This window comes from Podarcis pityusensis (genome assembly GCF_964106645.2).
Source record: "Podarcis pityusensis genome assembly, chromosome: 7".
Classification (NCBI taxonomy): Eukaryota; Metazoa; Chordata; class Lepidosauria; order Squamata; family Lacertidae; genus Podarcis; species Podarcis pityusensis.
In genome coordinates, this window is record NC_138031.1 from 3,564,567 (window position 1) to 3,577,026 (window position 12,460).

The 12,460-nt window shown below is 45.4% G+C and overlaps 1 protein-coding gene across 2 annotated transcripts in view; it reads right to left on the reverse strand.

Annotated features, from left to right (window-relative positions):
- RHPN1 (rhophilin Rho GTPase binding protein 1) overlaps nt 1-12,460 on the reverse strand; it is a 154,893-nt gene that overhangs the window by 15,906 nt on the left and 126,527 nt on the right. For both annotated transcript variants that reach the window (XM_081012623.1, XM_081012624.1), the window contains exons 4-8: nt 11,977-12,052; nt 10,568-10,645; nt 7,568-7,692; nt 5,072-5,238; nt 3,503-3,690 (exon numbers count right to left, since the gene is read on the reverse strand). In XM_081012623.1, the coding sequence (XP_080868749.1) occupies nt 3,503-3,690; nt 5,072-5,238; nt 7,568-7,692; nt 10,568-10,645; nt 11,977-12,052 (634 nt within the window). The remainder of the gene's footprint in view (nt 1-3,502; nt 3,691-5,071; nt 5,239-7,567; nt 7,693-10,567; nt 10,646-11,976; nt 12,053-12,460) is intronic.

Genomic DNA, 12,460 nt, shown 5'->3' on the forward strand with positions numbered 1-12,460 from the left:
GATTTGCTTTAAGTTTTTCATGTGTGCCAAAACTCAGCCTAAGTTTTTTTTTTAATTGTTTACCACATCAGTTAACAAACATGGATACATATGCTATAATGTTATTGTTTTAGTTTAAATTGTTATTAAGGAAATTGATATTTTTCTCCTTCCAATAAAGCACAGCAGAAAAGCTGTCCAAATATAAACAGTCAACTTTAAATCTCACAATAATTTCATAATTATCTGCCTATGTATTTCTTATAGTATAACGATACCAGTAATTTTTTATATAACTGTAAAAACTACTCTGAAAATTTATTATTCCAAAAATGAAACCTTCATCTGGTTCTAAATATTAAGATTTTACCAGCAAGAATGAGTCTTTATGTAAAAAAGAAGAAGATTTAAATCAAGTCTTACTGACTAGTGATTTAAATCGTGATTTAAATAGATTTGATTTAAATCAAATCCACCCTGACAGGCACCCATCGAAATTTGTTTGCAGGCAGGTTCTGCGAGAACAAGCGCCCGCCGTCATATGTCTGCAGGGAGGTTATGCAGCGATGAGCAGCAATTGCGATTTGTTAGCAGTCATTTGGCCATGTCTCTCTGTTGCAATTTGCCTGCACGGAGGTTACACATCAATGAGTGCCCATCATAGTTTGTTGGCGAGAGAATATACGACAAGGAGCACCCGCTGTAATTTGTTTGACGAGATATATACCACAATGACGATTCTCTCCTTTACGACCTTTTAAGTGATAATGTAATTTGCAATTTATCATTGATTTGTAGGAGAAAACTGAACTTGATAGGGCTTAATCTAACTGACTTTGAAAATTCTGACCCCTAAGATATTTGGGAAATCATCAGGAAGAATCTTACAGAAAAAAGTGTTCTCTCCACTCTTGAAGTTGCAAAACACAGCACTTGCTCTCCTCTCTATTTAAATCTCCCTTTGTGTAGAGATTTTCAAAAGGGATACATGACAAATCTGAAGAATCATGAATTGTGCAGGCTGTTTAGGTTAGCCAGATTTAATATGTTTCCCTCAATGATAGTAAGAGGAAGATATTTAGCTCTCCCAGAATCAGAGTGTCTCTGTAAATGTAGTAAATAGGAACCTGATACTTTGGAGCATATTTTCTTTTCTTGTGATTTTGGCATTTATGCCATTATTAGAGGCCTTACAATAGGCTCAATTCTATGCCACCAACGGTTCAGGGCCTGCTTTCGGACAGGAATGATTAAATTACTTTAATAGTGGCTGATTTTTTTAGTGTTGTCCATGTAGAAAGACAGGGCCATTATAAAGAGATTTAGTGGTTCTTAATTGATTGGTGATGTGGTAATGTTGTATTGTATTATTTCTGCAAACTGATTTTCTCTGGAGTTGTAGATCTGACTGGGACAAACCTTGTTATGTTGAGCTCGTATTTTGCACAACTTGTATACGGTGTCTGTTTGATAATGTGTGGTTTGCTATGCCTAATAGATATTTGATTTGATTTACCACAATGACAGTTCACCGTAATCTGCTTGCAGGGCATGTCTTCCCCAACTTTCCTAGCCACAAAAGTCCCTGACCTCTCCAAAGGCTGCTGTGGAGGCCAGAACCAGTCTGGGAAGCTGCTGAGTCACTTCTGTGCTCCGTGAATCAGATCCTAACCCTGTCACAGCTCATACGATGCAAGTTTTGCCTTCCAAACACAGAATCCGAGCCGAACTTTCTGGGCACGGATCGGAACGTCCTGGAAGGGTTGAGGGGTGTGTGACGGGCTGGCTAGAACTCTGAACAGGAACCAACCCACGCTGCAACACTCTATTGCAGTTGCAACTTGCAATGCTTAACGGATGCATTTATCAAACTTTTTTTTTTTCTGGGCGGCCTTTCACTCCGAAAGGAAAGTCACCAGTGAGGCAGTTTCAGGAAGTACTATCTAACTGGGACACAGTTTTAACTTTGAAACCCACATCACTCTCTTCCGGGCTCAAAATGTTACCTGTCAACTGGCAGTTTCTTTTGATATTTACGTGTGGCCTCCTTTACAGAACAATGATTTATAAAAGATGTCTAATTCAAGAGCCACACTTCTGAAAAGAATGTATTTTAAAGCTAGGAAAGCAGGTGTATGTGAATTCATTCATCAGACGGAACAGAAGTTATTTTGGAAATTGCTGGACCTCTTTGTTACTGTAGTAAAAAGGTAAAGGGACCCCTGACCATTAGGTCTAGTCGTGGCCGACTCTGGGGTTGCGGCACTCATCTCGCTTTACTGGCTGAGGGAGCCAGCATACAGCTTCCAGGTCATGTGGCCAGCATGTCTAAGCCGCTTCTGGCGAACCAGAGCAGAGCACGGAAACGCCGTTTACCTTCCCACCGGAGCGGTACCTATTGATCTACTTGCACTTTGACGTGCTTTCGAACTGCTAGGTTGGCAGGAGCAGGGACCGAGCAATGGGAACTCACCCCATCACGGGGATTCGAACCGCCGACCTTCTGATCAGCAAGTCCTAGGCTCTGTGGTTTAACCCACAGCGCCGCCCGCGTCCCTTTGTTTCCGTAGTACTCATCTGTTATTTTTAAGTATTGTGGCACAGCAATTCAGTAACTTTATTTTCCATCCGCTTTTGCCATTTCTGCTTGTACCAGCTTCTGAAACAAACAAGTCTTAGCCGAGAAAAGAAAAGAAAAGAAAAGAAAAGAAAAGAAAAGAAGAAGTACTATCTCAAAGCAGGGGTTTAGTTTAAAAGGTTCTATGCATGAATGAAAACATGCATCTCCAAACCCCGGGAACTGCTCTGTGTTTGCAGATCAAGAGCATGCTCAGCACTCCCAGAGCACATGTGCAAGGTGGAGAGCTTAAATGCTCTTTCCACACTAAGTGCCCCAGGCAAACCTAGCATGGAAAGAGCTTTTCAGCTCCCCCAAATGCTGGAAACGGAAATCCCCCTAGGAAGATGAGGGGAAAAGAAAATTAGGTCGTTTTGGTAGATATGATATAAAGGATTAAGTAAAAATGAGTTGATGAAATTGATGAAACAGAGGATGTTTAACTACATTATTTTAAATTAAAATACGCAAATGAAAATAAGGTTAGAAGGATTTGCTGGAAATACGATCTGAACTAGAATACAAAATTGGGAGGTGAGAGGAGGTCATGGAAATAAGTAAAGGGAAAAGGTTATGTAAAGGTTTAATTTGTTTTTGTTCTATTTTAACTCAATGCATTTTTATATTTTTTGTTTTGTCTTCTTTTTTACTCTATTTTATTGTTCATTCTTTTTCTTGTTATTTTTCGCTTTGTTATGGTTAAATTTCTCTTTGTATTTTGTATTGTTCTTTTTTCTTTTTTGCAATTTTAAACTTGGAATAAATATCATTTAAAAAAAAAAAAAAGGAAACGGAAATCCCCGGTCGTCCTCCCCCCCCCCCGCAAACTGGCCGAGATTCCAGCCCACTTGTTGTGCCCTTTCTAGCGCCAGCTCCCCGCGAGAGGCACGTGCACGGATTCTGTACCCTGGCGGCTTCCTGGGCGAGCTGCAGGCAGGCGAGGAAGTCGCTCTGGGCTCCGAGAAGGATGACTTTCTCGAAGACGCACTCCTGCACTTGGGCGATCATCAGGCGCACCAGCATGTTCAGAGAGGCTGCGCTCATGTCCAGGCTGGGGGCGTTGGAGAAGTTCTCCTTCAGGTAGTTGAAGGCACCTGCAAAGGGGGGGGGGAGAAAGAGCAACATCCCCGAAGTGAGATGGGGCTGCCCCACTTAGAACTGTAAGTAACCAAGCAATTAAACTCCTGCGTTGCTAACAATATACAGTGGTGCCCCGCAAGACGAATGCCTCGCAAGACGGAAAACCCGCTAGACGAAAGGGTTTTCCGTTTTGGAGGTGCTTCGCAAAACGAATTTCCTATGGGCTTGCTTCACAAGACGAAAATGTCTTGCGAGTTCCTGCGGGGGTTTTTTCCTCCCCCCCCCTTTTTCCCAAGCCGCTAAGCCGCTTATCAGCTGATCCGCTAAGCCGCTTAACAGCTGATCGCTAAGCCGCTAATAGCGCTAATCCACTAAACCACTAATGGGCTTGCTTCGCAAGACGAAAAAACCGCAAGACGAAGAGACTCGCGGAACGGATTCTTTTTGTCTTGCGAGGCACCACTGTATCAGTAATATCCAAGGCAACACGATGACCAAGTACAACAATGCAATCTCAATATAAACTCTTTATATAATCTATACAGAGCATTGAACAGTATGAAAGATATGAAATGCGCACTCTGCAAAACCAAATAAACAGAAAGTCTCTGGAAGTCACAAAATATGCACTCTTGATGGATTCTCTTGAAAACATAGAACCAAATGAAAGTCTTATAACTCTCTGAAAGTCTTTGTAGACTATGCAAATCTCTGAAAGAGTGAATATTCACTACATCTGTTTGCAGACTACTTCCGCAGCGTTGGACGCCATAAACAAAGCTTTACAGACTGTTTTCACCAGATAAGAATCTGACCCATTGCTTCTTTCAGAGACTTGCATAGTCTACAAAGACTTTCAGATACAACAGGATACCTGATGCATTGTAATACTTACTTCCACTATCGGCAAATGTTAACCTCCACTATTCCCCCCCAAAAAGAAAAGAAAGTTTGACCACCGGACCTCAGCTCAATTTGTGTCAAGGGTCGTAAAGACTTAATAGGTTTTCTTTCTGATTGTGCCACAAATAGCGATAGCCCAGCAGTGGGGGAAAACGGGCAGAAAAATCCACAGATCTATGGTTTAATGCTACGTGGCATGTGGCCTTGTCAGAAAGACTTAGCTACCACAGAAGGGTTGTATGAGCAACTTTCAAAAAAGACACATTTCGACATAGTATGGCATTCATTTATTTCTGGAAGAGATTTCCCATTGCTCGCCACCCAAACAGATCTTTGGAGATGCTATCCAAGTATTTGATTTGTCTAAAGCCGAAATAAGGGCACTCCTGTAATTTTCACTTACGGCAAGTATGCAACCATTTAACGTTTACTCATTGATAAAACAGTATATATATTTGAAGTGGAAGGGGGGTGGCAGAGAATCTGACGTACCAGACGCCTTCTGGAAAGCCTCAATGGCGCAGTCCACGCCTTGCAAGGTGGTACGGTCCTGCCGAGCGCCGATCTGGGTGTGCAAGGCGCCGATGTTGAAAAGCACGCTCCCTTTTTCGAAGGCCAAAGCCCGCTGGTGGGAAGGCACGCCCGTTAAGGAGTCATACCTAGAAGCAGGGAGACGAGGAACTCTGTGAAACTGGAGAAGTTTGGGCAGGAGTAGCAACCTGGGTGTCTGCAGGTGTTGCTGGACTACAACTCCCATCGTCCCTGAACGTTGGGCCATTCTGGTAGCAGGGGTTGATGGGAGTTGGAGTCCAGCCACCTCTGGAAGGCCACAGCCCCCCCCCCAGCAAAAATGTTGGGTGGGACTGGAAGAAAAGAGATGCAACACTTTATTCCGCATTCATCCTGATTTGCTTGCACAATGATTATGCAACTGTCAGACTACATCCTGCCTTTATTACACATTTGTTATGATTTGGCTATGCAGTGTTTATCCATCCTGATTTGCTAGTGCCTCCGCTCCCATTCTAACATGGTTCGTTGCTTTTCCCAGTAACCTTCCTAACCACACAAACACACAAATATTGTGTGTGTGTGTGTGTGTGTGTGTGTGTGTGTGTATTTGTTGAATCAGTGCTGGTTTTTTTGAGAAAAAGAGGTGCCGGAGCTCACCATGAACGCCTCCCCTGTTCTCTTACACAGTTGTAACTTGGAAGTCGAACAGAATCCGTTCTGGAAGTCCGTTTGACTTCCAAAACGTTCACAAACTAAAGCATGGCTTCTAATTGGCTGCAGGAAGCTCCTGCAGCCAATCAGAAGCCGCGGAAGCCCCGTCAGACGTTCGGGTTCCAAAGAACGTTCGCAAACTGGAACACTCACTTCCGGGTTTGCGGCATTCGGGAGCCAAAACATCAGAAGACCAAGGAGTTTGGGATCCAAAATACAACTGTAATGGCAATGGCGCCCACCTGAGAGCTGCTGGAACTGAGTTCTGGTTAAAAAAAAGCCCTGTGTTCTACTGGGGGGCAGAATGCTTTAATCCACCTGAAATTCTAGCAAGTGCTTCAACCATAGCCATCAGTAAGTGGCCCTTATTCTGATTGCCCCTGCTATGAACCTAGCAACATTTGCTGTTTTCTGCTCATTTTGATCTGATAGAAGATAGGACATTGTGGCAGTGGTTGAGCGCCCTGGGATGGTTAGTACGAGTGGGGTGAGGATCTCGTTCCTCAGGTCTTTGTAGAGACTACAAGACAGGAGGACGTGTGCCGCTGTTTCGGTGCTACCGTCTCCCCAGGGGCAAAGGCGTTTCTCAGGCGGGATCTTCAGTAGAAGTATGGACTTGGCAAAGAACTCTTAACTTCTGGTTCCACCTAAACTTAAATCCCTAGTACAGTGGTACCTCTGGTTGTGAACGGGATCCGTTTTGGAGGCCCGTTCACAACCTGAGCAGAACGCAACCTGCATCTGCGTGTTCACGGGTTGCGCATGTGCAAGTGGCGAAACCAGGAAGTAACCCTTTCTGGTACTTCCGGGTCTCTGCGGGACGTAACCTGAAAGAACGTAACATGAAGCGGACATAACATGAGGTACCACTGTACTTCAAGACTTCCATAAAAGTGCCTGACTTCAAACCGTCTATCCAAAACTTCACTCTTGTGGCCTATCCCCACAACACCTACTCACTATGGGCCCCACTAAAGCAAACAGGCTAATTGGTCAACGTCTAAAAGATATCGAGCATCAGAACAACCAGGCCACTATAAGGAAATTCTGCCCTTGGTATGTTCAGTTTCCACCTCTCCATTTTGATTCTCTGGCCACATATCTGCACAAACCTATTATCCCAAAATACAGATGTGCTTTCACACTTGAACCATAGAATTGTAGGGTTGGAATGTCCCGTCCCCCCCGAGGGTCATCTAATGCAAACCCCTGCAATGCAGGAATCTCAGCTAAAGCATCCAGGACAGAGGGGCTTCCAATCTCTACTCAAACACCTCCAAGGAAGGAGAGCCCACAACCCCCCAATGAGTCCATACAAACAGCTCTTACCCTCCCAAAAAATCCCGATGGACAGCCTTGTGGCATTAGATAACTGAATCTTGCTGCTTCGGGACGAAATACTAGCAGTACTGAAGAATAAAGCATGCTGATTATACAGACAAACACCCGTTGTTTGCCTTGAACTTTAATATTCTTTTTTGTTTTAAAGCAGAGGTTGGATGGTCACTCGCCAGGGAATCTTTGGCTGCGATTCCTGCACTGCAGGTGGGGGGGGGTTGGAATAGAGGACCTTTGGGTGTCCCTTCAAGCTGCACAGTTTTATGATTCTAGGAGCTTGGGTCACGTTTCTAAGCACGGAGGCCCTGTTCGCAAGGCAATCGCTGCAGGGGGGTTTGGCTGGGCCGGACCAGGCTTGCCACCCCCACCCCACCCCCGCCAGGTCTTCCCCGTCTGCTCGGCAAGACCAGGAGAGGCCCAACTGACCAGTGGAAGAAAATCCCCAGGTTCTTGTTGGGAGGGAAGAAGCGGTTGTCCAGGAAGTACAGTTGGCTGTAGTATTCCATGAGCAGCTCCAGGCCTGCCTCATTCCGGCTGGGGGTGCGCATGGCCTGGAAAGAAGGGGGAAAGGGGTGGGGAAAGAAAAGAGAGAGAGAGAGAGAGAGAGAGATGGAAACCTGGTCAGTGCGGGCAATACTAAGCTAAGTGGATCCACAGTCTGACTCGGCGCAAGGCAGCTGCCTACATACATATCAGATCCATGAGGGCTAGAGCCTTGCTTTTTATATTTAGGAGAGGGGCCATGAGGTCATAAAGGCACTCTTCACTGGCTGCAGGGATAAACACATGATCCTAGAATCCCATGCATCTAGTAACAATACTGTAGTCATTCTCCCACAAGCAGCGACGTCGTTTTTGCGAGGGTTCACGTCACATGCGTGAACTTATGCCAAACCGAACAGCAACCCTGCAAGGTAGGCCAGTGTTACTGAAAAGGAGTTCAGGGATATTTTTGAAAGATAATTTCATAAGTTGTGTGTCACTGCCTCTCAATTTGTATTGCATTATTTTATGCACCCTTATTTTTATTGATTATAGTTTATTGTGATTGTTAAGAGTGAATTTCTGTCCAATTATTATTTGCTGATATTTTGTGCGTGCTACTATGTTCTAATCAATTATTGAATATTACTTTATTTGATATAAGTTGTTCATTTAAAAGTTACGACAATTTTGCACCGGACCAGATTGTTATAAGGTATGCAATCTTTGTGGTTTCTTCAGCTTGTACTGTAATACAGAAAGGCAGTATACAAATTAAAAGGGAAATGAAATGAAATGTTCCCAACACTGCAGATGGAGAAAGCTGAGAGGGGTTTGCCCAAATCCCCAAGGTAAGCTTGATGCACAGACTTCCGAATATGTGGCTCAGTCCTTTGGCTACTATGCATCACCTGCTGCTCTACAAAGATGCTATGGACCCAGGTGCAAGGCAGGTAGGTGCAGACAACGGCTGGGCGTTATCAGCTTTCCAGCACCGCAGTATATCAACCAACCAAACATCGGAGTCTTGCAATATTCTGTTGTTGTTTAGTTGTTCAGCCATGTCCGACTCTTCGTGACCCCATGGACCAGAGCACGCCAGGCACTCCTGTCTTCCACTGCCTCCCGCAGTTTGGTCAGACTCATGCTGGTAGCTTCGAGAACACTGTCCAACCATCTCGTCCTCTGTCGTCCCCTTCTCCTTGTGCCCTCCATCTTTCCCAACATCAGGGTCTTTTCCAGGGAGTCTTCTCTTCTCATGAGGTGGCCAAAGTCTTGGAGCCTCAGCTTCAGGATCTGTCCTTCCAGTGAGCACTCAGGGCTGATTTCCTTCAGAATGGAGAGGTTTGATCTTCTTGCAGCCCATGGGACTCTCAAGAGTCTCCTCCAGCACCATAATTCGAAAGCATCAATTCTTCAGCGATCAGCCTTCTTGATGGTCCAGCTCTCACTTCCATACATCACTACTGGGAAAACCATGGCTTTAACTATACGGACCTTTGTTGGTAAGGTGATGTCTCTCCTTTTTAAGATACTGTCTAGGTTTGCCATCGCCTTTCTCCCAAGGAGCAGGCGTCTTTTAATTTCATGACTGCTGTCACCATCTGCAGTGATCATGGAGCCCAAGAAAGTAAAATCTCTCACTGCCTCCATTTCTTCGCCTTCTATTTGCCAGGAGGTGATGGGACCAGTGGCCATGATCTTCGTTTTTTTGACGTTGAGCTTCAGACCTTATTTTGCACTCTCCTCTTTCACCCTCTTGCAATATAATAAATAATAATAATGATAATGATAATTTATTTATACCCCACCCATCATATGGAAAACACAAGCTGCTGTGGCCTCAGCCTGCAAACCGCCAGATGAAACTGCTGCAGCTCTAACCGCGGGAGCAGAGGCCATTTCATCCCAAAACCTAGCGGGCTGGGACAACGTAGCTTGTTTGTACGGCTCAGCTGGGGCGCAGGAGGGTTTCCCATCCCCAACAGAGGCAGCGCCAGGCTGGGGGATCCTTTATCTGCTCGGCTGAGGGAAGCGGCAACCACACACTCCTCAGCCGAGCAGTTTAAATACGCAGAGGAAGGAACAAGCTGTATCAGCGCCTCACCAATTTAGCTTTCTTCTCCCTCTGCGCAGTACAGTGGAACCTCTACATATGGACATAATCCGTTCCAGAGGTCCATCCTCTGGTCGAAACGGATGCTAGAAGAGGCGTATTGTGCGCGTGCGCAGTTGGCAGCAGTGTGCTTCACAGAAGCCGCTTCTGCGCATATTGCGGCAAACCCGGTGTTTACTTTACTCAGAGGGACTCAGGAGCGGTGGCGGTTTCACCAGCGATACACCTCTGAGTTACGCTGGCATCACGGTCTGCTCCTCATACTGGTCTTGGGCAATATATTGATATATCACCCAGGCCTAGTGTAGACAAAGTCAAGGATGCGGCAGTAAACACCTCCGTTTGGCGCTTCATCCTAATAATAATAATTTAATTATTTATACCCTGTCCATCTTGCTGGGTTTCCACAGCCACTCTGGGCAGCTCCCAGCAGAATATTAAAAACACGATAAAACATCAGACATTAAAAACTTCCCTAAACAGGGCTGCCTTTAGAAAAGTCAGATAATTGTTTATTTCCTTGACATCTGATGGGAGGGCGTTCCACAGGGCGGGCGCCACCACTGAGAAGGCCCTCTGCCTGGTTCCCTGCAACCTCACTTCTTGCTGTGAGGGAACCACCAGAAGGCCCTCGGCGCTGGACCTCTGGAGGCTGAACGATGGTGGTGGAGACGCTCCTTCAGGTCTACTGGGCCTTTGAGGCTGTTTAGGGCTTTAAAGGTCAGCACCAACACTTTGAATTGTGCTTGGAAACGTACTGGGAGCCTAAGGACAATCAGGGACCCAGAGCACCGCAGGCTATTTCTCGAGAGCAAAGCTGCACTCACCTGCCGCAGCTCCACAAGGTCTTTGATCTCGCTTTCGTACAAGGCACCGTCCTCGCCATAGTGCTCCCAGATCATCTCCTGGGAGGGCAGGAACAGAAAACAAGAAGAGGTTGCTCTGGCAGCTACTGATCTTCCTAAACACAGTTTCTATATTGATCGCATACATTTCCACCCTTAAGAACGTAAGAGGACCCTCCTGGATCAGGTCGATGGCCCATCAAGTCCAGCATCCTGTTCTCACGGTGGCCAACAAGATAATAATAATAATAATAATAATAATAATAATTTATTATTTATACCCTGCCCATCTGGCTGGGTTTCCCCAGCCACTCTGGGCGGCTTCCAACAAAATATTAAAATACAGTGGTCTGTTAAACAAGCTTCCCTAAACAGGGCTGCCTTCAGATGTCTTCTAAAAGTCTGGGTAATAAATAGATACCCATTTTGGGAAACCTGCAAGCAGGATTCGCGCACAAGAGCAACTCTCCTCTCCTCTGGTTTCCAAAAACTGGGATTCAGAAAAATCGCTGCCTCAGACCATGGAGGCAGAACAGTGGCTAGGAGCCATCGATAGCCGTCTCGTCCTCCACAAACTTGCCTGATCCTTTTTTAAAGCCATCCAAATCATCACTGCCTCCCATGGGAGTGAACTTCACAATATGCTATGCGTAGAGTTTTGCTGGCTAAATGCCACCCGCCTCCACAAAACGACGACAAATTAACCTTGATCTAGCCTACTGCACGAACGCAAGGTTTAAATCCAGTGTTTTGCCTCAGATTCCGTGCAGCGGCCTGGCTGAAAAAGATACCCTGCTACGATGAGCATGCATGCACAAGAAGGAGTCTCCAGAGAGGGGGACCCTGGGCTTCTTAAGAAGCGTGAGCCCGCCAAACACAAGGTCTCCATTTCCCTGTGCTTAACTCTCCGAAAAAAAGGGACGCGGGTGTTGCTGTGGGTTAAACCACAGAGCCTAGGACTTGCCGATCAGAAGGTCGGCAGTTCGAATCCCTGCGACGGGGTGAGCTCCCGTTGCTCGGTCCCTGCTCCTGCCAACCTAGCAGTTTGAAAGCACAAAGTGCAAGTAGATAAATAAGTACCGCTCCGGCGGGAAGGTAAATGGCGTTTCCGTGCGCTGCTCTGGTTCGCCAGAAGCGGCTTAGTCATGCTGGCCACATGACCCAGAAGCTGTACGCCGGCTCCCTCGGCCAATAAAGCGAGATGAGCGCCGCAACCCCAGAGTTGGCCACGACTGGACCTAATGGTCAGGGGTCCCTTTACCTTTAACTCTCCGAAGCCGGCCTTCGGAAGGCAGAATCATCCCAGCAGAAGACTCCCCTACCCAGAGTGGCTGGGGAAACTCAGCCAGATGGGCGGGGTATAAATAATAAATCGTTATATATAATTATACCTTCAGGGGTTCTGCCCAGTTCAGCTCCTTGGTCTCTTTGAGCCCCAGCGGGACCATGGGAACGCTGATGGAGTCACTGGGAGAGAGAAAGAGATCACAGGTCAGGGGCAAAACATTTGCAAGTATGGAAGTGCCATTTTTTGCCACTTGCAATTCCTAACTTTTTTCCATCTTGAATCCAGTTCCCCCCATTTCTTTTTTTTTTTATGATAAATTTTTTTAAATATCTTTTTTTTAAAAAATTGTTAAATCATTTTTATTAATTTTCCAATAAAAAACATCCAATTAACATATCAAATCATAATCCAATAAAAATAAAATAATAATAATAAAAAAGATCAAATTATCTTCCAAATTGTAATTATTAATTTTTGGATTTCCCATAGTCTGGACCTTGAAGCGTATCTCCAGATCTCAATCCTGCCTCTCGTCGTTATTTCCACATTTTGATTTTAACACTCTAAACTTCTTCTGTTTTATAATA